This window comes from Sinocyclocheilus grahami, unplaced genomic scaffold (genome assembly GCF_001515645.1).
Source record: "Sinocyclocheilus grahami isolate Dianchi unplaced genomic scaffold, SAMN03320097.WGS_v1.1 scaffold47.1, whole genome shotgun sequence".
Classification (NCBI taxonomy): Eukaryota; Metazoa; Chordata; class Actinopteri; order Cypriniformes; family Cyprinidae; genus Sinocyclocheilus; species Sinocyclocheilus grahami.
This window is the reverse complement of record NW_015505226.1, coordinates 4,390,975-4,418,626: the sequence shown is the minus strand read 5'-3', so window position 1 is coordinate 4,418,626 and position 27,652 is coordinate 4,390,975. Positions and strand designations below refer to the sequence as shown.

Genomic DNA, 27,652 nt, shown 5'->3' with positions numbered 1-27,652 from the left:
GCAAAGATTTCTCTGGCTGAATATTGAATATTTGTGCATACAGTATTAAAATACATAAATGTTTCATATGTATGATAGTGCTGTATTATATACATCTGGTATTGGACTTTAGTTTCTGTATGGTGAAGCTTCATGTGCACAGAGGTATTTCTTTTCTGGATACACTAGCGTTATCTTGTAAGCATTTTACTATGTGCCAAATGTACTGTCATCTAAAGGATGTGAATGTTTTGTTTAACCTATTAAACCCCAAGATGTATGAAAATGTATGTGTTTTGGTGATATGTTGCAAGAGAATTGTGCACACACAGACACACACCCATACTGAGGAAATAGAACATCAAATTGCAAAAGTAAAATATGTAACTAGAGGTTTGGCTATACTTGTAAGTGTAAACTTTAAAAAAATGTCCTGACAAATACAGTGCAACAAAAAAAAATGACTTGCAGTCATGTATTGCCTTAAATCTGTTGATACCATCAGGTTACTCTGAGGGTTTGAGGTCAGCAAACCTCCCCAAAAACAATTGCGTCAATGAGATGTTCTTGCTAACATGGCGAAACCAACATGCATATGTGTGTATTATTGCAAATGAGCTTGATATGTAAGCTGTACTTCAACAGTCATTCAAAGAAAAGGCCTTAATGGAAATGTCTGAGGTGTTCAGATGCAAACTTCTCCAAGCATGTGGCTCTTTCCGATAATGACAGACACAACTGCAGTTTTCTATCAACTACATGGTTTCTGAATTCATAGCAGGGTTAGAGGGGATCGATTACATGTTTGTTTACATGGTATACTGGTAGAAGCCTCTTATTAAATGGGAATGGGTCCAAGATAGAGTTGAACTAAAGTTAAATCTGTTCCAATTAAGCCCTGCTCCTGGAAAAGACGCTTTACTGTTATTTTTCCAAGGTCGACGGTCATTTTTGTTTGTTTGTCCACGTTCAGAGATTAAATTCAGCCCTGATTCCTTTTGGGTGCTTCTTGGACACTTCATGTGGTGTTTGTTTTATATGAGACACTGCAACTGAACTTTTTCACAGGCCAAGTGTGCACAGAACTCGCGGAGCGCGCATGCGTGACAGGGAAGCGCGAGACTCCGGGGCGCGCTGAGAGGCAGGAGCGGGGAAGAGCACCAATCAGTGCGCGCAGTGCAGGAGCGGCGCTCTCGAGCTCTTTAGCAGCGTCCGGCGGTCAGTCAGTGTCACTCTGGAGACTAGTGCGATCCTCGGCAGTGTTCTGAGACTGCACTTACTGCTCCGGTCATTACTGGAAATGTCATGAGAATGGACATTGCGGAGGAGAAATAACTAAACAAAGGCATTTGTGTAAAAACACACGTTTCAAAATTTGTTTCCCCGGAAAAGTTAAGTGAATTCATTATACGCAAGACAAGGTTGTCTTCAGCATAAGCGCATCATGACAGCCGAGAGAGAGAGAGAAAGGTAAGGCGCAGGAAACTTTTTACTACTGCGTGGGCTATCAGTTATGATTTTTCCTGAGCCACATTGTCGCATTAAAGTTGTCTTACTCTTGCTGGTGTTGTATTTGAACTGATATGTTATACATTTCCCTCTTCTTATTAATAACCCTTTCCTATAGTCTCCCCCCGCAATTTTAGTTGCTCAAGACTTTGATATTGGAGAGGTGTGCGCGTACCCTATTTTTGACTCGCTCTTGTTAATGGACTCATACAAATGACTTGAAACTTTATTAAATGTCATCACCAGAGTCCAGTTGCTTCGAAGACATAACACACTTGCTGCATCTCATTATGAAACGAATAGATTAAAAAATAATTATTCTGTAATCATGACTGAACATGTTCAATATGCATTCATGATACAACAGGACAAAACAAAAAGCAGCAAATCTGTATTCAAAGAATTGGCCCCGGCCTCAGAGGCTGTCAGACTGAGAATAAAATTGCGCTGGGGAGTCTGACAATAAATAACTACCTGTTGAACTCAAATACCACTGTAAAATATTTTGTATATTAGGCCTAAAAGTTTTTTTTTTGTTTTCATCAATTTAACATGTCACAGTTATTTGTCATTTTTATTTGTTTCATGATATTTTAGAGCTCAATTTGCTTATTTAGTAATTACATTTAAAGTGAACTTGTGTGCAGTGGTAAAAATTAAGGCAGCAATTAAACTATAGATTATCACTTGGTTTTTTAAGGTTAAAAAGTATTTTTTTCTGTTGCAGTATATTGCAAACAGTTTACATTGCACCATTGCAAACATGACATAGTCTTTACAGTATTGAAAGCTTTTTTGTTGTTGTTTTTTGTCTGTAATGGAAGTATTTTTATTCAATTCAGCAGCAACTACTTCTGTTTGTGAACTTAACTATTACTACCTTAACTAGGCTATTACTAATACCTAATAAATGTTTTTTTTTTGTTATTTTCCAAACACATTAGGACTCAAATAGTAGAATTAATATGTTTTTCTTGCCAGATACTGACAGCATTTTGATTTAATGGTAAAATAAAACAACACTGGCTCTTTGATGCCTAAGGCATGTTGAAGAGGGGTTAAATGTTCCTCTGTGCGGTTCTTGGTGGCTTGTTAACGGGAAAGTAGTGTTCCAATTGAAACTGAGGTTATCAGAACAGGGTTCACCTCTTTATTTAAAGCGTGAACAGGCCATTATGTTTCCCTACTCTGGTTACTTCCATGACTTTATTCGATTCTTATCTCTTATCTGGTTTGTTTAACTTGCTCTACAAGTGTTTCATTAACACTGTGATGTCTTTTGTAATTAGTGCCATTTGGGTAATGTAATCATTTAACTGTGCTATTTTATATCAATCATCAATCATCTATCAAAACTTGCTGCACAGAAGGAATATGCAAAGCAATATATGCAATACGACTATTCTGACTCCCTAGATTTAGTTATCATATTCTGTATAACACTGGATCTTTCACTGGATTATTAGTTGGGAAACTAAAGGTTGGCCATCAGGATTATCTGTAGTGAATGGACGCTCTGTACAGTTTGGCTCTTGGTTCTCGGTGAATTCTGGCCTAATCTGGTTGAGAGGGGAGATGCAGAGAGAGATAGAGGGAGGAATGGGTTCACATCGGCCTGCTAATCACATGATCTGCTCCCTTTGACAGCTTTTGCCTTGGTTGTGCGTGATGACGCCTGAGGCAGTAGGTGAGAGGGACAGCAGTTTCGCATTGTATTTGCTAGGTCGTTATGTATGCTTTAGGAATCGGGACTGCTCTGTTTCACTCAAATCTCCCTTGAGATCGATCTCTTGCTGAAATACAGACAATCCTCCTGTTCAGAGCCTGACTGACACTTTTAATGTAAAAAAAAACACTGCAGGTGGGAGTGGCTAGTAATGCCACGAAAAATGAAAATATCGCAAAAGAGAGGACAAAGAAGTGAAAACAGCCAGCAGGCCTCTGTCTTCAGGCTACCTTGACCTGTAGCGCATTTCTAATTCAGAAGTTGTTTAGCCAGCTAATGTCAAAAGTGTTTGCAGCGTAGCTGGGGGTTGAGGTCAGCAGCTGGACAGTGTGGGAACAGAACTCAGTAGAGGGCAGAGGACACAATTCTCCTTCATTTGAAGGATTGAATCCAGGCAGAAAGCGGTCAAAGGATTTGTAAAAACTACTTCTCTAAATAGAGAGAAACCTTACGTTCAGCTCAGATCCAAGGGGTGTTTGGGCAGCGTAGATCTGGATTGTGTTACTGGATAAATAAGCTAGGAGCTCATGCATTCGGAAAAGGTTACTTATTCCAGCTGGCTGTGAGAGAAGTGTTTACTTTATGGTTTATGATAAAACCATTGGAATAATCTGATGTGTATTTTATGTTATTATAAAGTATCATTTTAAATTTTTGTTATATATTTATGTACAATATTTAAAGCATTTTAACCCTGATTATGCAACAGGTAAATTAAACTGATATTCCAGTAGGTGGCGAAAAGTGACAGTCCTTGTCACTGAATCATTCACTCAACCTATTCGTTCACCCCACTCATTTATTCAGGAATGAAAGCTTGATTGAGTCATTAAATTGTTTGCTCAACTGATTTGTTTAAAATACCAATCCATTTAGAATTAAACTCCAAAATGGCTTGTTTTCTGTGAAACTATTTAAACTCTGTGAAACTATTTTCAGATAAACTATTATCACTGATGTAAGAAAAAAATTGATGGCAAATGACAATATAAATGGCAACATTGTCTCTAAAATGCAAGTTACTCAGTATTAACGTATTGTTTATTGAACATGCTCTTGCTGAGTGATATTACTTAATTATTTGTTTTCTTCTGAAATGTGTACAAAGCAGAGAAACTGGCATTGATAGATATAACTAGAGATCGTTGAGAACAGTATGTATTAAATAAAACCCAAACCATATAATTTCTTGGTCACCTTTATCATAGATTCATACACAGCAGATCCACCTGGTTTCTCTGGCATGTTGTTTATGCTGTCTGGTGGGTTCATGGTTTTCCATGCATGTCAGTCTTTCAGTATGAGGGAACAATGTGCAGTGTTTAATGTTAAATGTTTCATTATGCAACTTTTACAGTCAGCAGCATTTTGTTGTTGTTTTTAATGCATTAGTTTGTGCATATACAATTTTGTCTGTTATTTCTTGTGCTAAAGTAAAATTAAAGTGTCCAGCTTTTAAAATGTCCTTGACATATGATTGACACGTTGCATAGATTTAAGAGTTGCATCATTTCTGAGAAATTACAAGACATTAGAGCATTTGTTAAAGGGCAGATGCTTTTAGAGATTTTATTTTATTGGAGATAAATACAGAGTTCTGGCATAAAACTCTGATGGTGCAGTCTAATAGGTCTAACTCGATCTGACGTAATGACATCATTATCACATGGCACAGCTGATTGGTTCTCTCCTGTATTGGTAGCCAATGAGCTCGCTGCTCAGCATTCAAATATATGACTAGAGCTTGCCGTAGCAGTGCAGCTTGCTTCAGAAACCCTCCACCTTCCCCAGCTCCACCTGTATATATCTGCTATGAGGTGATTCATGTATGCTATATGGGGGTTATTTCATGTATGTTATATTTGCAGCAGCAATATTCTTACATGCTCACAGCAGCATGTTGTGGATGTATTGGCAGTAGCAAGTCTCGGTACTTGCTCTGCCGCAGCAGCAGCGTAGCAGATCTATTCCACCAAGACCAAATACATTAACATTGTCATGTACATTACCATGCAAATCCCTCAGAGAGTTGTCATGACAGAACTCCAGGCTACATAAAATAATTTAATTAGCATTAGTCTTTTATTGCATAGTATTTGAAATATTCTATAATAGGGATGCACCAATACCACTTTTTCCAGTACTCGCCCGATACTGATACTTTTATTTTTGGTACTTGCCGATACCGAGTACCGATATTTTTATTGCATTTGTAAATTGTTTAAATATTGGGTACAGAAACCAAAAAGGTATGTATAATGTTAGTTGGTTAACTTCATTTATCAAATAGATACAGTCAAACCTAAATTTATTCAGACACCTTCAACATTTCTCACATTATCACAATTTATTCTCTATAGTTTAGAAAATGGTAATAAAATATGACAAGAACTCAGAGTTAAACTGTGTCAGAACAAATTAATCTTGATAATGTTAGATCATTTTGATAGAAAGGTATGTAATAGATTACAATCAACCAAAAATAATTCAGACAACTGTTAGTATGACAGTATTATTTACACAACTATGAATACTTAGTCGGGCAACCCTTAGCCTTAATGACAGCCTGTAGTCTCCTGGGCATGCTGTCACCCAGCTTCATGCAAACCTGAACTTCAATTTTTTTCCCAGACTCGGTCTGAATAATTTTTGGACCCACATTTGTATCAATTTTACTGGTAGTCCACTGTATGAAGAATTTTTGGGCATGATTTGTGACAGTTTACTTTATTCTGCTATCCTCACTTACATAAATTAACTATAGTGTCCTGCACCCACAAGTAAAAAAATTATATCTGGTCTCTGAAGAATTTTTGGTTTCAATGTATATCCTTCGGTTATTTTCACACTTAATTATGCTCATTAAAATGTATTTTACAAGTTTTTGTTACTTTCAAGTACGAGTACAGGAGACCAGTATCGGCCGTATCGGTGCATCCCTACTCTATAACAGTAAATAGACTGTATAATTTATTGCATAAGCACTTAAACTCTGGAAGGACATCATTCAGAATCAGCTGTTGTCACGGAAGACAATCACTCTTTTTTCCCCACAAATGAATGTACTGAACATGTGAACTCTAGATGAGTCTGCATTATCTTTTCCCATTTATTGAACCATTGTGTCTGTATTTTTAGAGCTTCACTTGATTTGTTCTTATTAAAACCATGATGTGGTTGCATTTATGGTTAGAGATGGAAAGCAGTAGGCTAATTGTTTGAGTTGAAATGGAAGTTGCCATTCCTCATTTAGCCCCAAGGAAATGCAGACAGTAAATTCATATGTAAGTCCCATGGGTTTGACCTCTGAATAAAAACCATCAGCCATTTCCTGTGAGAAGAATCCATAGTTACTATTACAATGACATTTTTTTTGTGAAAATGGGGTTAGTGGGAGGGCAGAAAGGGGGCATGTTGTGGTTGCCAAATATGCAGCTGTATAATAGAGGGCCGATTATCGCATTCCTGCACCCCCGCACCACTCTGTGCACATTTTACAAACACTCCCAGAGCCCGGCTGACCTGAGTTGGAGAATAGGGGACCCACACTGGGAGGCTGCTACTGGAATTACACCTCTAGATCCTGGTCTCAGCATCGGCCTCCCACAGACACTGAAACTTAGTGCTGCATGCAGGCCACGTGTGTTGGTATTTGTGTTATAATATGTGACGCATTAAAGAGCACTTGTGGTGTTTTGCCGACAAACAGCGCTGTGTGGCTTGGTTTGTTGTGAGGGTGGCACAGTGAACTGTGGCACACCACGCTCAGAGGCCATAGATAGTTCACTTCTCTCTGCCACACACACTTTCACACACTGGCAAGCCACAAACCTCAGAAATAATTTACCTGGCAAGATAAACTTTCTGTCTGGATAGATAAATGACGGCACATATTTATGTGCTTTCTTGATAATTTCACTCTCTTATTGTTTTTATGGGTGAACTATCCCTTTAAGCTGTATAGTTATTGATAAAATGCTATATGGACTAATTCATAAAAGTATATGCTGCATTACATTTTATCAACACTCATATGTATGTAACTGTTCCTGGACTGTCAGATTATTCTGAATAACATGTAGCAACAAGCTCAAAACAGACGTCTGCATGAGCCAGGCCCTGTGACCTGACCTAACCTGAAGTTGACTGAAATGTAATTTATCGGTGACAAATTTCAAGACCGAACCAATTTTGAACCTGCAGTGACTCCGTTTTTTTTTCCCCCTTTGAGAGTGAGTGAACCTAGATTAAAATCTTGATGCACAGATTCTCACAAGTGTGGTTTTGCAATGCTTTTGCTTTGACTCAGCGATGGCGTTTGTGCTTGTGCACAAAAAGTATGCTTAACATAAAATATTTAGAAAATACTTTTTTTAAATCGACTCAAAACCTGACGGTTCACCAATTTAGTTTGGTCTCAAAGTAATTTTTGTGGGGGAAAAAAATCAGGTCACGTGTACCTTTGCACAGTGTAATTTTGTGAGTGAAATCATTTCAGTGGGAATCTGTGCGATCAGGAATTACACATGAATTACACCCTTTTCACATTGGGTTCAAGTTTGGTGATCAAATTTGCCTTGTTGACCAGTAGAAAAGCTGCTTGGTTTGGAGGTGTGTGCTTCTGTGTGAGAAGTTTGTTGTTTTCATTAATTGACATAAGACTTTCTTTGCCTGCAAAATTCCCTCATGTGACTGTGCCAACCAAAAGACAATAATAACTTGTCTTAAACCAAAGTTAAAGTTAATTGTTTTATTGTCTTTTCTACATTAAAATGTATTAAGTACAATAATGTACAAGTACTGTATGTGAGTATTAGGGCTGCCACTAACGACTATTTTTATTTAGATTAATCTATAGACTAATTTATCGATTAATTGGTTAATCTAAACGATTAATTTTCCACAAAAAAAATCAACAATTTTACTTAAGACTATTTTATTCAACTATATTTTATTAAACCAAATGAAATTCTAATTTCTATGAAATCCTTTTTTTAAAGCAAAAGTAAAGTGCAACATAAAGTGCAAGAAGCAAGTGTCCATCTCATAGTCCAAATTACTGAAATCAAAGGTCAGTATTATAGTGTAAGAATGACAACACATCCACGTGTTCTAGTCTAGTAATAAAATTATTATCAAAAAAACACTTTTTAAAGGAGTATTTACCAGAAATATTATTTATCAGAATTTATTTAGGAGAAAAATGTAAATGTGCAGTATTTCTGAAAAAAACTTTAAATTTTAATAAATTAATTGGAGATGCTTTTTATTATTTACATTTAATGGAACCATTAAAATGGAATCCAGAAAATAATGGAAAACAGAATTTGGTAAAGATAAAACTGTAAAACTCAATTAATTAGACAGGCCTTTTGATTAATACAATTTAATTTAACCATTAAAACAGAGTATAAAAAAATGAAAATGGAAAAAAAAATGAATTTGGAATTAAACGGATTTCATAGGGCCCTATAATTAAAATATTTTTTTTGTGGTAATAAAAATAGGTGTAAGTGAACAATAGCCTTTAAAATTACTTAAAATGCACATATAATAGCAATGAGGCAATAATAATTAGTTCAAATAAAGTATCAAAAGCAAGAAATCATATGGTTTTATTGAACAAAACTGTTAAAATACATAATGTATTATAAACAATAGAGCTAATGTACATTACGCATTACAACAAAGGCCTGCAGAGGGCGCCAACGGCCTAATGATTATTTTTACACATTGCTGTGCGATCTAATCCTTGTTTAATAGTGACCAAGCACCATTTAATTCAAACGTCCACTTAATCTTTAATATTTGGCCATTTCTTTAGGACAGAAATGCTATAGCCACTGTAATTAAAAGAATATGTGGACATCAACACGTGTAAACTCAAGAGTGAGGGTTTGAGCTTTTATTTTGAAACCGCAAGATAATTATGTATTCTCCTGTGTTTGCGTGGATTTATAAATGATTTACCTTACAAATCTGAGGAAATGGCGCACAGATGAACGTTATAATAAACCCAAACTCACAACAGCATGCAGAGATGGAGTTTGAGACGCGCCACACATGTAAATGATAACAGTTCCTGTTGAACTTCTGTGAACGGAGCCGCTGTGTGAGGCATGTACTTAACCTACACACATGTAAATAATTAAAGCGCATATACTGTATTAGAACTGCATCGCATATAATTATTTAATTAAATCGTAGCGTTTGTGAATTCACTATTATGCTTAATTATGATTTTTAAATGGGTTTAATATATCATGCAGCCTTGGGAAACAGTCTAATGATGTGTTTTATGGATTCTCGTCCGTGAAATGCGCCACTTCTGGTATTTTACCGGTTAGTCGACGCGAGCAAAATGAAGTCGAGGATTTTTTAAAATCGAATAGTCGAATAAAATCGACGAATCGCGACAGCCCTAGTGAGTATATATAAAACATTGGCTGCACAGTGCACACAGTATCTAAGCTGAAGCTCAGCCTATAGGCTGTGTTGTTTTCATCAACCTCTTCTGTTTTCCAGGCATCCTTCAGAAAGGCGCAAAGAAAAGTCCCGTGATGCAGCGCGCTGCAGGCGCAGTAAAGAGACAGAAGTGTTCTATGAGCTGGCCCATCAGCTGCCATTACCCCACAGCATCAGTGCTCACCTGGACAAAGCCTCCATCATGAGACTAGCTATCAGCTTCCTGCGCACACGCAAACTTTTCAACTCCGGTATGAAGCTAAAAAACAAATTATGTTCATTACATTTGTGATCTGTCAAACAAATATCTGTTTGTTCTAACCATTAGGAAGTCGTGGCCTAATGGTTAGAGAGTCGGACTCGTAACCCAAAGGTTGTGGGTTTGAGTCTTGTACCAGCAGGGATTGTAGGTGGGGGGAGTGAATGTACAGCACTCTCTCCCACCTTCAATACCACGACTGAGGTGCCCTTGAGCAAGGCACCGAACCCCCAACTGCTCTGTGTGTGTGTGTGTGTGTGTGTGTGTACACTTAGGATGGGATAAATGCAGAGCACTAATTCCTAGTATGGGTCACCACTTGTTTTCTTTTATTGTGAGTCGGTCGCATCCCATAAACCTGTACAATGAAGAAATTGTGAACTTTTTGAGTACACTGGAAATTGTGAACTTTTTGAGTACACTGAGTGACTGTATTTTGTGCAATATTGAACTTAGCCAAACATACCTGCAGCTTTCATCAGATTGCCCTGTAATTGTGAAAAAAAAAAAAAACTATTGGATATTGGACATCACCATGACAACTGGTTTGCATATTGATGCAAAACTTTGTCTACATTATTGCCACATATACACTTCTGTTCAAAAGTTTGGGGTTTAACATAACTGTTTGCTCTTTTAATACATTTTAAAATGTTATTAATTCCCATGATGTCAAAGCTGAGTTTACAGCAGTCATTCAGTGTCACATTATCTTTCAGAAATCATTCTAATGCTGATTTGGTGCTTAAGAATCATTTCTCATTATTATCAATGCTGAAAACAGTTGTGGTGCTGAATGTTTTTGTGGAAACCATGATACATTTTTTTATGATTCTTTGATGAATAGAAAGTTAAATAGTACATAATTTATTTTATTTATAAATTATTATTTTATTTACATAATTTAAATTAACATTTTAAATGTCTTTACTGTCACGTTTGACCAAGTTAAAACACCCTTGCTAAATAAAGTATTAGTTTCTTTTCAAAAATAAAAATCTCACTGACCACAAACTTTTAAACATTTAGAAAGATGATTTATAAATAAAATAATGCTGTTTTATTCTAAAAATGCAAAAAGGTTTCAGGTTAGTCTGTACTAATTATAAGTAGCTTTACATAAACAGAGTAAAGGTCTGTGGTGTGTCCTCATTTAGACAGCTATATGTAAACATGTTTATGTGTCAGTGAAGTTGGGCTGGTTAGGTCCATGAGATGTCCTGTACTCCTCAATATACAATAAGAAATGCAGGAAGAAGGACAAAGAGCATTGCACGTTGTTTCCAGACTCCATTCCTGATGCACATACATGTGTACAGTATGTGTGCATGTCTCTGAAAGAGAGAGAGAGACAATAAAAGAGAGACAATGAAAAGGGAAGATATGGAATCTGGTGATGCAAATGTGTGTGGGTGATGTGGAAGTGGGGAAGATCGATGGATGTGGACGTGGAGAAAAAGGGAAAGAGGGAGATGACGATGTGTGGGGGTAATTAGGGGCTGCTAGTGGTATTGTTTTCTGTGAACAGTGAATTATGATTTCTTCTTACACTCTTTTCTTAGCCACAACACTCTCTGCGATGGCACCGTACAGGCCTGTCTGTGATATTCGGTGTGTTGTATGTGTTTCTGAGTATTCTTTGTCATGGTTTGACCTTTGGTAGGCCCCGAGATTACAAAACCAGAACCTCTGTAAACAGATATGTCATTCAGTGAGGTGTGTGGGAACTGTAACTGCGTAGTCATAGAATCATAATATTACTGATAGGTGTTAAAGAGGTTATGATTCTCATCTGAACCAAATGTTTGACCTCTCTGACATTTTGAACTTACCTCAAAGGAGTCATTGGTTTAACATTGAATACATCATATAATATCCTGAATTTCCAGCAAACATCCTTCTGGAGATATGAATCTTTGAACCCTCATTTTCAAATGACCCAAAACAGATGAACCAAAGAGGTCTCCTGTCAAAATGAAAAATCACAACTGAAATCTCTTTAACAATTCATTTATTTTTTATCCTAGACAGCAGTAATATGAAATTGCAAATGGGGACTTTATTTTCAAATGGTCGTTTTCAACAGGAAGTCCCACAAAGAAGAGTCCAACAGGGCCAGGTGTTTTTATTCTAATTTAATATATTTTAAAATGTAATTTATTGTGCAATGGCAACGCTGAATTTTCAGCAGCCATTACTCCAGTCTTCAATGTCCCATGTTGTTGATTTAGCACTTAATAAATATAATATTTTTATTATTATCAATGTTGAAAACAGTTGTGCTGCTTAATATTTTTAATATAAAAGTTTAAAAGCATTTATTTAAAAAAAGAAATAATTTGTAACATTATAAATTATTTTACTGTCACTTTTGATAAATTAAATGCATCCTTGTTTTATAAAACTATTAATTTCTTTAAAAAAAAATACAGACCTCAATCTTTTGAACAGTAGTGTATGTCCGTTTTTATTTCTACTAAGGAAATTTAGGAGAAACTTCTGAGCCAAAGTTGATTGTTGAAACATAACTTCCATGAAAGAACATTAAAGAGCTGCCATTGAGCAGGCTGTCAGAGAACATTGTTTACGACCAGAAAAGGCCTAAATGATTCTAATAGAGATGCACAGAGAATGGCAGAAAATTGCAAGTTCTTGGGTTTGGCTGAGAGCCAGAGGAGTAAGACATCACATTGAAGTATTAATAGCACCAGGACGAATGCTGCGGGGTTTGATGTGGGTGCACAGACATGGACCACCTGCTGACACCCAAACGCACAATGCAGACACATAGTGCTGATGTCTGAGCGGGGTCAAAGCCTCCGCGGTCGGGCCCTTTTTGCCTGATCTGAATGAGCAGGGGAGGAGGCCCTTATCTGCAGAGAAGCAGACATGAACCTCACAGCATGGAGCCTCACTTTAATTATTTTCTCAAGTTGTTGATGCTTTTCATGGCATTGTGTACCTCAAACATCCTCTCTTTGCTGATCAGCTCAGTAGTGTTTTTATCCCATGTTGGTATGTGAATTTAATTAGATAAATAAGTCGTTTAATTGATTCTGAGCTATTTACTTGAAGCTAAATGGTACAGGATATGAGTCTATGTTTGTGAAAGAGTGTGTGATTGTGCCCTTACTTTGGGTTTGAGAAGGTCCCTTGAGTTTGTCTTGATAATTTGCCAGTGTAAAATAACAAAAAAGAGCACATTTGACACTGCACACATACTATGTTGTCTTGTCGTTGGTCCCAGGCCGCACAGTCCAACAAACCCGGTCACAGGATGACAGCCGGATGGACAGTCTATATCTGAAGTCTCTGGAAGGCTTTGTTGCTGTGGTAACATCAGATGGAGACATGATATTCCTTTCAGAAAATGTTAGTAAATTTATGGGCCTTACGCAGGTGAGCCTCACCTCATTTCCTTTATTCTTTGAGAATAATTACAGAGAGAAAACATAAAAAGCCTTCTATTACTTCATTTAAAATGGCTGAGCATTCAACTTTTCTTCCCTTACAAAATGTGAATAGGTAGAACTGACAGGCCACAGCATCTTTGACTTCACGCATCCCTGCGATCATGAAGAAATCCGAGAGAATCTCTGTGTCAAATCAGGTGAGCGTCAGCTTGGAACAATTTTTCCCAGAAGTATGTTGAAACAATTTTTTTTATTTGGATGTACAGTATACACTGTTGCCTTTAACACCAAAGTGGCAGAATCTCCCAGTCCTCTTTATCTCTGGATTTGCCATGGAGATGTCCTTATCTGAGAGCAATTATTAGTCAGGATGTTACATTTTGTACATTCTTGTGGTGGTTCCTGTGGGGACAAGTCCGCCTCCTTTTCCAAGCCTCACCCTATAGACCACAGTCCAGCCTGTGGTCCCTTCTGTGAAGACTTGAGGGCTATATTTTTGTTTGACCAATGAGTGTTCAGGACCTGTTTGTACATTTTTAGTTTTAATGTGTGCAAAAGCATTTTAGCATTTAAAAAAAGCTTTTAGCATTTATTTAAAAAAATGTGATATAATTTAATTTAATCCATTAATTTCCGTTAATTAATTATATTGTGATCATATATTAATATAGCTAAATACTACTAATAATACATTGTTATTATTATATTGTTATTAAAAAATATAAGAATACATTTATTACAAAAAATAAAAATGATAAATATATTACTTTTGTAATAATTGTATTAAAACCATTTCACTGTAAAAAAAAATGTTAAAAATTATATATATATATATATACAGTATATATATATAGTCATACTTTTATAGTACAACTCTAAACCCTATCAACATGCATATAAACTTGACTAGTCGAGTCTCATAAATGAGGGGAATTGGTTTACTCAGTTTTTTTTATTCTGTTTGTTTACTTTAATTAGTTATTAGTTAATTAGTTTAATTTCAATTTTAAAAAGAAAGAACACTCAGACAATAATATTCATAGCTTTAAAAAGCATGCGAGACTATAGCCAGGGCCTAATCAGGAATTCATTCAGCATTTGTATTCATTTCAGGCAATGGCAGGAATTCAGCAGACTTGATTTGAATAGTTTTGATGCTAAACATAGCTTGTGAATTTTTGTTTTCATGTCATTTTTGCACCAAATTTGGTGTGAACTTAGCCTTTACTCTGGCTCAGTAGTTTCTGAAAGTTACTATTTCTGTTGCTATCATGTAAGCAGTGTGTGCTTGTACACAGACACATACTCAGAATGAGAGTTAGGGGGCCTTTCCCCACAGCAAATCTTCCTCCTCCTCTTGTTTTATCTGTCTCTTACTGCCTGTATCTTTCACGAGTCGGTCACCTGACCTGTTTAGAGCTTTTGAGCGAGTGGCGTAACTTTCTTGCCATTTCATTGGTCGTTTGGAGATAATCCCTATGCAATAGCACATAGAGCTCCATATACTGTAGTTAAGGTTTCAACTGACTGATTCAGTTGAACTTTGCACCTAGCGTCCACGACCCACTGACAGACCAAAGTCCTCTGAGTGTGCTAGAAAAAAGCCTTATTGCATGCACAGTGGTCATTTATAGTAAATACATGATTTCTAAGCATATGTCTTACGAGTTGTTTGATTGACAGGACCTGTGTATGGCAGAAGAGGAAAAGACATGAGCACGGGCAGAGATTTCTTTATGAGGATGAAATGTACAGTCACCAATAGAGGTCGCACTGTCAACCTCAAATCAGCCAGCTGGAAGGTAAGAACGCATAAGCACGTCATACAACATGATGCAGTTATCTGTCAAGTAAAATATGGTGTTGCTGCTCTGTCTGTCAGGTGCTGCATTGCACGGGGCATCTCCAAGTGTGCAGCAGCCGCCCCCCTCAAGTCCTCTGTGGGTTTTCGGAGCCACCCCTCACATGTGTCACTATGCTGTGTGCGCCGATCCCACACCCCTCAAATGTTGACACACCTCTCGACAGCAAGACGTTCATGAGCAGACACAGTATGGACATGAAATTTATCTACTGTGATGAGAGGCAAGAGACTTTTCACTAATTGACATATATGTGCTTGTTTATGTGCATGAACAGGGGGCCCATAAATATATAGACACATAGGGCAACAAAAAAAAATATGACAAATTTAATTTAATTAGATATAAAATATCTATACAAAATATCAAATGAAGGAATCTGCATGCAGATGATCCGTGAACTAACTCAACCTTTCTTTGAAAATTTTTGCAATAACAATTAACCAACCGGTGTCTTGGTGATTTAGTTTTATTTATTTCTAATTTTGAATAGGAAATTAATTTATTTTGTCATTTAAAAACTAATAAACTTCCCTTTTTCTTTATGCTGTCTTTAAAATAAAAGCCACTTGGTTTGGTATTTTGTTATATAATGGAAATATTTTATGAATTTTAAATTCTATGAAATTGCTTGATGAACATGTAGTTTTCTTTCTTGTGCTGATGTATTTCCAATTAAAACAAGAAGTTTGGACAGGATAAGTGTTTGTTAAATCCATAGCTTTACATGTAAATGTGATTTATATATTTTTTATTATTACAATATAATTTATTTATTAGCCACAAGCTTTGTAAAACTCATTTTACTTTAGTTTACAGACATGAATCATGATTTGCTGGTTGCCAATCAATCGCAGGTGGTTTGAGGGGGAGGGACATTCTCACTCTAGAGAGCGTTTGATTGCACTAGAATCTGTGCAGTTCACGATGACTCATCAATATTTACGGTCTGTTTTTCTGGAAGATATTGTGTGTATATCTGCTAAAACAATTTTATACATTTAGATTTCATTTGAAGTCGTTGTATATTTGGTAAACACAGTGTTTACCATTTTTTTCATTTTGGGCTTATGTCTGCATAGGTAAGCAGCATTTGTGAGTTACTATGTGCGTGTTTCAAAGGTCACTATTGTGAACTCTTATCATAATACTGCTGTGCTACTGCCTGTATTGTTATCAGTGAGTGTGGTAAAGGAGAGTGTTTATGAGCTTTTCTCTTTAGATTAGCTTCATTTCTTGAAAGCTCATTAAGGGCACAATTGACTTCTCTTACATATCTTGCATAACTCCCCTGGAGTTAGTTTGTCCCCTGGTGATATGGGGCCAGTGCCGCTCTTCTGAGTGCCTGGTCACCCGTGGCCCCTGGGATCTGCCATATGTATTATAGTGCAAAATCAAGTTACTGTGGCTACACTACAGTGAATGAGTTGTAAGGAGAGTTAACAGATGAGGTCAGATATTTGCGTGTTTCCATGTAGTATGACTCATTATTGACCGCACTGCATTCATTAAAGGTATAGTTCACCCAAAAATGAAAATGCGGTCATTAATTACTCGCCCTCATGTCGTTCCAAACCTGTAAGACCTTCGTCCATCTTCGGAACACAAATTAAGATATTTTTGATGAAATCCGAGTGCTTTCTGACCCTGCATAGACAGCAAGGGAACTACCACATTCAAAGCCCAGAAACGTAGTACGGACATCAATAAAATAGTCCATGTGACATCAGTGGTTCAGCTGTAATTTTTGGAACGACATGAGAGTAATTAATGACAGAATATTCATTTTTGGAACCATCTCTTTAATCTCTTTAAAAGCCCGTACTGGAACAGAAAAATGAGAGGCTATTCCAGGGTAACACTGAACTTTTGTTCAGATATTACAAAAAACATAACAATTGCATGAGTTTGTATGGAATATTCAACAGCACAAAAAATTATTTGGTGAAGATATTGAGCATTGCATCAAATTCCATTTTGATTAATAGACAAGCCCACATCTGTCTTGAATTTTAAACTCGCTAAAGTGCTTCAAAAACAGACAAGGACATGGCCTTTGTCTTTTGGAGGCAGTGTGTTGATACATGAGAGCTGTTCTGTCTTTTAAACCAGCAAGTTGGAAAACAGACATTAAAGATAATGATCAGACAGAACAAGTACAAATGTTTTGCATGAGAGATTTATAGCTCCAATAAACAAGGGTCCCACTTGTAATAATTTGTTCTCACTAAGCTTAGCAGAGAGAATACATTGGCTCCAAGCAGCACAAGTTCGATTGTTTTCACCAGATGTAATCGACAGTCATGAATCTTGGTTAATGATGTGGTTTAATTCAATCGCTTTTTGTTTTGACTGTTCCATTAGTTTTATTCTTGACCTGTCTTTGTGTTTCAGCGTAAGCAGCCTGATCGGGTATAGGCCAGAGGAACTTCTTGGCCATTCGGTGTATGAGTTCTGCCATGCTTTGGATTCTGAAAGCTTGACGAAGAGCCACCAAAATCGTGAGTACCTGTTTACATCCAACAAACACAAATCCGGGAGGCACAAAAACACAAGTTGAGTTTCATGTGGTCTTTTTCTGTTTAGACTTGAACTAAACAGATTTGATTTGGAAATGCCTGTCTGAACAAAGCCATAGGGTAAACACATGTTCAGTTTTCTTAGTTTGCTTCGTTCTCCGTACCTCCATTTCATGCACTGGTGCAAACATACGAAAAACAACGCAGTAGCTCATTGTGTGAATATGTCAAGGTCTCAACCGTTTTGTCTAATTTACCTCGACTCCGTCCTGAAGTGACTCACGGTCTGGAATAGATCCATGCCTCTCATCTCTGTCCATGGGTAAACTACTTGTGTTCAAAACCTTGTAGACCTGAGGCGTTCCCATGGGCTTGATGACTGAGGGAAACAGATGTCCCGCAGGGCTCCAGGAATTGTTGAGGGATATTTATAAACTCAATGGTTGTTGCATTGCATTATTTATTTACTTAACATATGCTGTAGTGTAGACTCTACATTTAATGTTTTCAGCCACTTTGCTTTTAAAATTGGCCTCCCAGGAACTTAAACCTACAGTATAGTTCTTAAAACTTAAAGACAGTTTGAAAAAAATCTACATTTGATACATTCTACATTTTGTAAATTGTACATTCTCTTTTATGTATGGAAGCCCATTTCTGTGCCAGAAAGAAAGAAAGTAAAAATTATGAGATAAAAGGGACAATTATTACGTTAATGAGATAAAAAGTTGGAATAATGACATACAGCCATAATTATGACATAAAAAGTCAAAATTATTATTGACAAAAATGTAAGTTTATGTCATATTAGTTTTTTATATATTTTTTTTTATCTTGTATTTTTATTTTATTTATTTTTCCCCTCATAATAATAAAAAACATTTTATGTCATAATTTCAACTTTTTACATTAAGCCCAAGATCCCTGACTTTGGCTTTTATGAAAGACAAGATCTATCTATTGAAGAATTTATAGAAAAAGGCAGCCCAGATTGTACTTCCAATTTGAGGCCTTTTATTTATTATTTTAATTAGTGTTGCACTTACCATGATTTTTCATGGCCGGTTCAGATTCCGTTTTTTATTTATTTAATAAAATTCTGATAATGGTTGCTATTTTTTTAAACCAAATTTATTTAAATATTCCAAATTCATTTGAAATTAGAGGCAACAACTGCATTTCAATCATGATCCAAACAAAGGTGCTACACACATGTTGCATAAGCAGTTGTTTTTGAATTCAATTTACATGATTTAAAGCAAAAACAGAACGGTCTGACTTCAGCTTTGTGAAATTATGCTACATAAAAACATATCTGCATGAAACAAAAACAGCAGAAAGTCTGAATGAGACACATTAGCGCCCAAAAATAACAGAAAAATAATTACAAAAAAAATACAGTACAAAAAGTGGAGAAATGTAATTATTTTTGAACTTATTTTTCAGTTATTTGCTGGATCTACCGGGATAGTGATAAAGATCTACCAGTCGATCGCGATCAACGGTTTGGCAACCACTGATTTACATGAATTATATTTCCAGTGCATCTCAGGCATAAGCAATACATAAACCTTTTTACTGTAAAGGTGTACTGAGAATAGTTCCCTCACATGGACAACTTCCAGTTTCTTCTTAAATCACAAGATGATCCTACTGTATACAAAGGCTCCTGTCCAGTCTTGTTTTGAATGTGATTTTGTTTGTACAGAGGAAACTGATTTGATTGTTGTTGTCACATGAGGTATTGAGGCCATGTAGATGGCCTGAATCCCATTATATACCCTTTGACTTAATCTGCAACAACCCAAAAGCTCTCAGATTTGCTTATTCAGAATGGCCCACCTGATTAGCTAGTGCATTAGAGGCTAACAAGCCTTTGAAGTGTGCATCATCTCTGATCTAGTTCCTCTGATGTCTTTAATCCAGATCAGCGCTCTGGTCTTCTTCACTGGCCTCTACCGGTAAAAATGACCTAGAGTATTACCTAATAGCAAGATCTTTTGATTTGAAAAATGTCTAAACTTGCATGAGCTGCAGTAATGGACCTTATTCAAAGACAGCTACATTCTACAGTGCACATCCCAAATAATGTAAGACCAAGAATTTTAAAGTTTGTATTATCAAATCATTCATTAGCCTCAAGATGCTGTGAAAACACAGATATTTTTGCTAGTGTTTTATTTACATATTTTTATTTAATTAAATATATACAGTATGTATAATTGTGAAAAAAAATTAAAAATAGTCTAAAAATGTTTTTTAAATGTAAAAAATAATATGTTTTTAAGCTCACCAAGGCTGCATTTATTTGATTTTAAAAAGTGATATTGTGAAATATTATTACAATTTAAAATAACTGTTTTTGATTAAAAATATTTTTAAATATTAAAGCCATTATTTCAGTCTTCAGAGTCACATGATCCTTCAGAAATCATTCTAATTTCCTGATTTAACAAGAATTAAACAAAAATTACAAAATAATTATTATTCAATACTAATTTTAGATGCCTGACCAATGGTCTTTTTAACTTGATTAGCAATAAAGAAAATGTGTAAATACTTTACTTTTATATGTTTGGCATAAATGTTAGTGTATCCATTTTATTTTTGTTGCATTTAACAATTGCTGTTTTCGTCTTCAGTTTGTAATAAGGGTCAAGTGGTGAGTGGCCAGTACAGAATGCTAGCCAAGCACGGGGGCTACGTTTGGGTGGAGACCCAGGCAACCGTCATCTACAACAATCGCAACTCCCAACCACAGTGCATCATCTGCATCAACTATGTCCTGAGGTACTGTATTAAATGAAACACTCAGAGATCCCTGTCACAGTAAATGCTGTTATGATATTCTTCTCATGCTGTCATTGTTTTTTAGTTCTGTTGAGGAGCAGTCTGTCATCTTCTCCCTGGATCAGACGGAGTCTCTGTTCAAGCCCTACCACATGTGTAGCATGGGAGAACTGTTCAGCCAGGGTAGAGCTTCCTCCGTTTCAGAGGCTGAGGACATTCTTTTCACTAAGCTCAAGGAGGAGCCTGAGGAGTTAGCTCAGTTAGCGCCCATGCCAGGAGACGCCATCATTGCCCTTGACTTTGGTCAGAACGCCACCCGGCACTACTTCCACCATTCCCCCTACAATAGCTTCACCCTCTTCACGTCCTCAACCCCTGATTACAAATCTACTCCCATCCTGCATGCATGAACTCTTGCTCCTTCCCTTGACTCTCCTTACTCTACCTCACAATCACAACCAATCACACACGTACACTGCCCAGGTCATAAGCTGCGATGTTGCAGCAGACGTCGTTGTACTGTAGTTCAGTGGCACTGTAACTTGGCTTTGCTGCAGGGTATGCAATTTGTGACAACATAAAAGAAAACTGAATCTATCTGCTCCGCAGCATATGGGCATCTTATGGCTTAGCGTTGGCTTTAGCATAAATGGCTTTGTATTATTAAAATGAAGTTATTTTGTTCCATTTTTAATAATAAAAATAAATGTTATATTTCAACATCACCTGTGCTTTTGAAGGTTTACCAATGGCAGTAGGCAGTGTTTGTGTGTTTCTCCTCACAACAGGGCTACAATGGGTTTACTAATTTGTCTTTTCATCAAAATGCATGTCTTCACACATAAAACTACTGCATGGGATGGAAATCACCACCTTGCGATGCTTACAACAGTTCTATAATTGCTTTTGATGATGGCTGAGGTTGTTTTTAACATCTTATTTTTATTTATGTAACCATCTATTCTCATGTAACTCTCACTTATGAAAATGAGCCAGATAGTAGTAGTGAGCATTAAACGTTTGTACATTGTGTTGTTTAAGGTGTGTCTATCCACTGTTAGATGATCTTCCTTGGCTCTTTATGTAGTAACTCTGTGAGATTGCATCTCGTTTCAGTAATTTTCATCCCACATGTTGAAGTGTGTTGACTTTTTTGTCATGTGCATTTGCAGATAGGCCAGATTTTGAAGAACAGACTTTCTTCTCGAAGTCCACCAAGCTTCCTGTGGTGGGACCGTCATGGGTTGTGGACATACCCCCTGATGGCAGTCTTGATAGAAAACTGTCCAACATGCCCTCCACCTTTACCAGACCCCAGGTGCCTCCTGCAGGCAAATGCACACCCTGTTCCACACCCTGCTTGAGCGACCGCAGCAGTTGTTCTACAGTATGTCCCATCTCCATCTGGTCATATTTCAAAAACAGTCATTTAAGGCACTTTTGCACCTGAGGAACCTTTTTATAGTTTCTAGAACTATTGGCGGAAGTTTCCGTTTTTTGGCATGTTCCCACCACAGGAACTAGGAGCGTATTTAGATCTAGGAACTCCATGTGGGGGAACTAAATTAGCTCCTACTTCAGAGTAGGGTCTAAAACAGTTCTATATGAACTATCAGTGATGTAAGTATACGCTGATTGGCCAAACGCATATGAAACACCAGCTACCCGGCATTTTTAAAAAGCCATGTAAAAATATGCAACCAGGAAAACGGCCAGAGGGAGAAATTGGTTCTCTAGGAACCAATTTCTGCTGGCTAGTTCCTAAAACTATGCGGTGACTCTACTGGGAAGCACTCATGACCTGTTCTCTGACCCTTTGAAAAAAATGTTGCTGTACCTTTAAGACTTATATATTCAAACTAGTTCCATTTTTGGTTTCCTCCTGATATGATCTCTTTAAATAGAGATGCGATTAAGATTTATTTAACATTATGGTGTGTTGCAGTGGTTTAATGTGTTGTGATGTGTATGTCTGCAGCCTAGCAGTCCAGTAGATTACTGTGGCAGTGGAGAGTGTGATCTGAAGGTGGAGCTGACAGAGAGGCTATTTGCCTCTGAATCTGTAGCCACAAATCCCACTTGCTCCCAGGTGAGTGTGGTACAATACAAGCAATTTAATCTGTAATAGATGAAATGCTATTCCAATTCTACCACAATTTTCTGTTCTTTTTTTCATTTAATTCGTAGTTTTGTCTTTTGATGAAAAGAATGATTTAGATGCATTAGAATGATTTCTGAAGGATCATGGTACACTAAAGACTGCGTAATATCTACTGAAAAATTCAATTTGCCATCACAGGAATAAATTACATTTTAAAATATATTAAAATAGGAAAAGGTTACGTGAAATGGTAATAATATTTCACAATGTTATGGTCAAAAATAGCAGCCTTGTTAAGCATGGGAGACTTCTTAAAAACATTAAAAAATCATTCCAAACCCAAACTTTTATATGGTAGTGTATAATGATCATTTTCAGATCTTTCCCCCCAATCCTAGGCATACAGGCTGGATTATTTGAACAAATTTGGTCAAAATTTTCCTTCATCTAAAAATATGCTAGAATATTTTTAGTGCCTTTCAATATTATTTTGTTCTCATCAACTCTATGTTTTAAGTAAATATTTGGTAATCTAATTGTGTGCAGTTGGACGTGAGCGATCTGGACCTGGAGACTCTTGCTCCATACATCCCAATGGACGGTGAGGACTTCCAGCTGCACCCCATCTGCCTGGAGGAGACAGCGCCTGACACATGTCCAGGCCTGAGCACAGGCCTCCAGCACAGCTTCAGCAGTGTAGCTGACCTCTTCCAGCCCCTGGGTCCATTCCCTCCTGACAACAAAAGCAGCACTAACACATGTCCAGACACGGCTCATGTGCAGCCTTACCAAACCGCACCAAACGTCCCACTTTCCTCTAAAGAGGGTAGACAGAGTCTAAAGTGGCCCCTTGACCCACCCTTACAGTATGAACGTACAGATATTAGATGCATGGATGACCGAAGCACAGCAGATCCAGGACAAACATGCGATTTCAACGCTGCACTGCCACAGCAAAGGTGATTATCCTTCATTTACAAGTGTGTTTTATTTTGCAGTACATATACTGGGCATCAGTGATTAACAAGATTAGGATTTCCAAAAGGAAATAGATCTTTGCAAGAAAGTCAATTGTGTATCCTTTTGTGCAGGTAAAATGCTGCAGTCACTTTTCATTATGACAGTACCAGTAATCTTGTTTTCTGTCGTCTGTGTTTGACGACGTCTTATAGTATAAACACATAAATAACTGAAAATATGCAACAAAAAAAGTAAATAGAAGAAAAAAAGAACACCAATTGCAAATTAGTGTGCAGATATGTTGTAGCTGCAGTCAAGGGCACAGCTGAACAGAGAATTTCTAACTTTTTGATGTCAAGGACAACCAAATATAAAAGCAGCTATATATTCTTATGTATAAAGGTCAAGGTCAAGTTTATATAGAACCTTAAAAGCAACGTGCGCTGACCATGGTGCTGCACAGCCAAAACATAAAAATATCAACCAACAAATAAAAGTATTATTAAGACACATAAAATTTAAGATCCTTAAAAACTAACTGTAGAAAAGAGAAAGAAAATAGGAAAAGAGAAAAGAATAAAACAAAACATCACCAAACAAAGAAAACATAAAAAAGGTGTTTTCATGTTCAGCAAAAGCCAGAGAAAAAAATATATGTTTTAAGAGATATTTTAAAAGTAGATAATGTAGGGGGTGATCTGATGGATTAATCAGAACGTTTTAAGGAATATCAATGCATTGCTGTTCCTTTACATAAACTACATTTAAGTTGGTAAGATTTTTGAAAGTTTTTTTTATTCTCACCAAGGCTGCATTTATTTGTTCACAAATACAGTGGAAACAGAAGTATTGCAAAATATTTGTGTTACTATTTTCTGTTTTAACATATTTATTAAAAAAAAATAAATAAAGAATTTATTCCTGTGATGGCAATGCTGAATTTCCAGCAGTCATTTTTTCAGGACTTTTTGTAACATTATTAATGTCTGTATTGTGACTTTTGATGAATTTAATGCATTCTTGCTGAATAAAAGTATTAATTTCTCATTAAAAAAAAACATACTGACCCAAAAATTTTGAACGGTAGTGTGCTATAACAAAGGTCATGTTCATTCATTGATTTAATTTTTCTTGCTGTTTTCAGATTTTATGAGAGCTTTGCCCCTGTACAGAAAGGCAGGAATGTGGGTCATATAACTCTCGTCAACAACTTTAAACGGAAGAGGCAATCAGAGTTCAGTTCATCATGCTCTTTCACTGATATTCCAAAGGTAATCGTTCAGATCTCACTGTAGACTAATGCAAATGAGTAAAGTTCACATAGTAATAACAAAGACTGAATATTAACATAACGTATGCTCAGCAGGTGGTAGCTCATCACAAGTCTGCAGATGGAATGCAGAAAAGGATGAAGACGATGAACGTCAACAGCTGCGCCTTTTCTGTCAGAAAGTCTCTCAGCACAAGTGTGCTAACAGGTACATCAACTCTCTCTTGAACATCTTTACTTGTTTTCTAGTTTTTTTCTATACTGAAATGTACACACTCCTTTGTTCCTTTTTGACAGATACATTTCCATGTATGCAAAATGGATTGGTTTCTCCTCACGGCTGCAGCCAGTCTCTCAAAGGGAGCACAGAGGATCCCAAACAGCATTTCCCAGAGTCATTCTGCTCTCCCAGTAACAGACAATACAACATGAAGCCTCCACACAAACACACAGGTCAGTCTCTCCAGCCTTTCTATAATGCCGATTCTTATTATTATCAGTGTTGAAAACATTGTGCTGCTTAATATTTTTGTGGAAGCTTCTATACATTTCACGATTCTTTGATGAAAAGAAAGTTCAAAAGAACAGCATTTTTTGAAACGGTAAACTTTTGTGACATTATTGAAGTCTTTTCTGTCGATTTTGGTCAATTTAATATGTCCTTGTCAAATAAAAGTATTATTTCTTTAAAAGTGTGTCTTTTATTTTTGACAGGCATAATAAGTCAACTGTTGGGCTCATCATTTGACTCGTACTGTCTGCCAGAGCTGACACGATATGACTGTGAGGTAAACGTGCCTCTACTGGGAAGCCTGCATCTGCTCCAGGGCAGTGACCTCTTGAGAGCTTTGGACCAGACCACGTAGACCCAGAGCTTCTGTAGTGATCCATTCATCCAACGTTGTCTATATATGCTGTTATCTTTTACGCATGTATTATCAGTCTTTATTTAGACGTATTTGTACATTTTCCTTTAAGACATGTGTAATATTTTAATATATATTTAAAAAATGTGTTTAGACATACCACGTTCTGTGCTATCTCAAACTCTAATATTGCCCTGAGCCTTCAGATGCAGTGTTCTTAACATTTATGGTCAGATTTAACAGATGTTTCACTGTTGCAAATTTATATCTCAACTAAAATAGAATAAATACAATATATAATAATATACTACAAGTTTCATTTGTAACTTATTCATTGAGCTTGGAATACAAGCTGTATGTTTGTATAAATCAAAGACAGTTAACTGTTTTCCCAAGCTAATGCCTTAAATATTTGCTTCGACATTGTACCAGCAACAAATGTGGCATAAAACTGTAGCTCAGAAACATGTCTGTTTTCCCATTTAGAACATTAGTATTGGAATCTGATTCCTCTACTTTTCACAATCATGACAAATGATGTATTAAATGTATAGTTTCTGTCATCTAAAGCACTTTATTTTGAAAGATGCAAATGGAAGACCAAACTGAAAAGCCCCAGTATAGTGGTATGTCTTTGCCATCTTCTCAGGCCCATCCAACACTAACCATTCCCTAAAATAACTCCCTTCTTCTTTCTTTGAGAACTGAACTGTAAATTTCGCATTTTATTTTCTTATACAAACATATCTATTGTGTCTACATTAGATGAGGTCTCTGTAGATCTCTGTAACACGTAAAAAATGTTTGTATTTGGTGTTCTGAAGTGCCTTGGTATGCTGTCTTGTCTACCTAGCAGTAGACAGAGATGAATCTGTAGCTTTCTCTTTTACAGTACATATCTAATATATAGTAGTTTACGGTTATGTGATTTTGTATTAAATTGTGTGATGTGTATCACCTTCTCATGATACTCTGAGGTTTCTGTGTGCTTCTTAACAAAATATATAAAGCTAATTTTATTGTATACGTTTGAGAGAGTCTGTGATTGTTTATTCTCAGGATAGTGGCTTAAAGTAACAAGTGTTCCATTTCCAGTCTTTGTAGCATTGAAAAATTGCATTATGTCTAAAGGAAATTAAAACGTAAATGGTGCTACTTACAAATCATTCTCATCTTATTTTTCCCATCATCCTCCACTTTACTTAGAGCAAGGTTTTTTTTTTTAGCTTTATTGTTGCAATAATAGGCTGGATAATGGGCCAGGGGTGCGTTTCCCAAAAGCATTGTTAGCTAACTATGGTAGTTCCATTGAAATCTATTGGTGACGGAACTTGCGACCATAGTTGCTTTTGGGAAACGCAGCCCAGGTCAGTGAGCCTTATATAAATAGAATTAGAATTAAATTAGTGATTATCAAAGTGTATAAAACTGGTGCATTTAGGCAGGATAATACTCTGTAATTGCAATTCACACCAGCACATTTACATTGCACCTTATGTATATAATTATTTACTCTGGCTTATGGGAGTTCCAAGAATTTTCAAGTAAGCGAAAAGAATCAGCAGATACAGAAAATTAACTTGTTTTTAATGACATAATTAGGCTACAGGAACATTCCGATCCTGGCCTCTGTATAGATCATGATACTGTTGGCTACAAACAAATGTGTAAAGCCAAAACATACAAATGACCATAAAAGGAATAAATATTTAAACACTGAACAAGCAAACGCTTCCTATCAAATGCTTCTGGGAGTCGAGGGAACCTGAGAGCATTGACAAAACATAAATATACAGGCTACATGAACTTGTTAGGTTTTCATACATGGATCAAAGATCAAGGTGGGAACTCAGTGGGATAATCCGAGTAACAAATGCAATTATGATGTTTTGAATGTCATGGGCATCCTTTTATTTAGATGTTGATCACCTCA

The 27,652-nt window shown here is 36.5% G+C and overlaps 1 protein-coding gene across 3 annotated transcripts; it reads left to right on the top strand.

Moving 5' to 3' along the window:
• Nucleotides 1–1,155: 1,155 nt before the first annotated feature.
• On the top strand, nt 1,156–26,363 carry LOC107582769 (endothelial PAS domain-containing protein 1-like). 3 transcript variants are annotated; one of them, XM_016268766.1, is made up of 16 exons: nt 1,156–1,449; nt 9,740–9,930; nt 13,186–13,337; nt 13,464–13,548; nt 15,035–15,153; nt 15,234–15,436; nt 17,608–17,714; nt 20,375–20,522; nt 20,608–20,705; nt 21,695–21,909; nt 22,501–22,611; nt 23,170–23,582; nt 24,728–24,854; nt 24,947–25,061; nt 25,151–25,306; nt 25,568–26,363. In XM_016268766.1, exons 1-16 carry the CDS (start codon nt 1,424–1,426, stop codon nt 25,717–25,719), a joined length of 2,418 nt encoding a protein of 805 aa, XP_016124252.1. In that variant the 5' UTR covers nt 1,156–1,423; the 3' UTR covers nt 25,720–26,363. The 3 variants fall into 3 exon arrangements, with proteins under 3 accessions (XP_016124252.1, XP_016124251.1, XP_016124250.1); XM_016268765.1 differs by having other exon boundaries at nt 20,608–20,825; nt 24,950–25,061; XM_016268764.1 differs by having other exon boundaries at nt 20,608–20,825.
• Nucleotides 26,364–27,652: the final 1,289 nt, after the last annotated feature.

Bases quoted from the DNA above. Each gene is read 5' to 3' on its own strand.
- LOC107582769 (XM_016268764.1), top strand. From the start codon at position 1,424: ATGACAGCCGAGAGAGAGAGAGAAAG. The intron at 22,612-23,169 runs GTGAGTGTGGTA...AATTGTGTGCAG, and splicing joins CAAATCCCACTTGCTCCCAG to TTGGACGTGAGCGATCTGGA. The intron at 24,855-24,946 runs GTAATCGTTCAG...ACGTATGCTCAG, and splicing joins CTTTCACTGATATTCCAAAG to CAGGTGGTAGCTCATCACAA.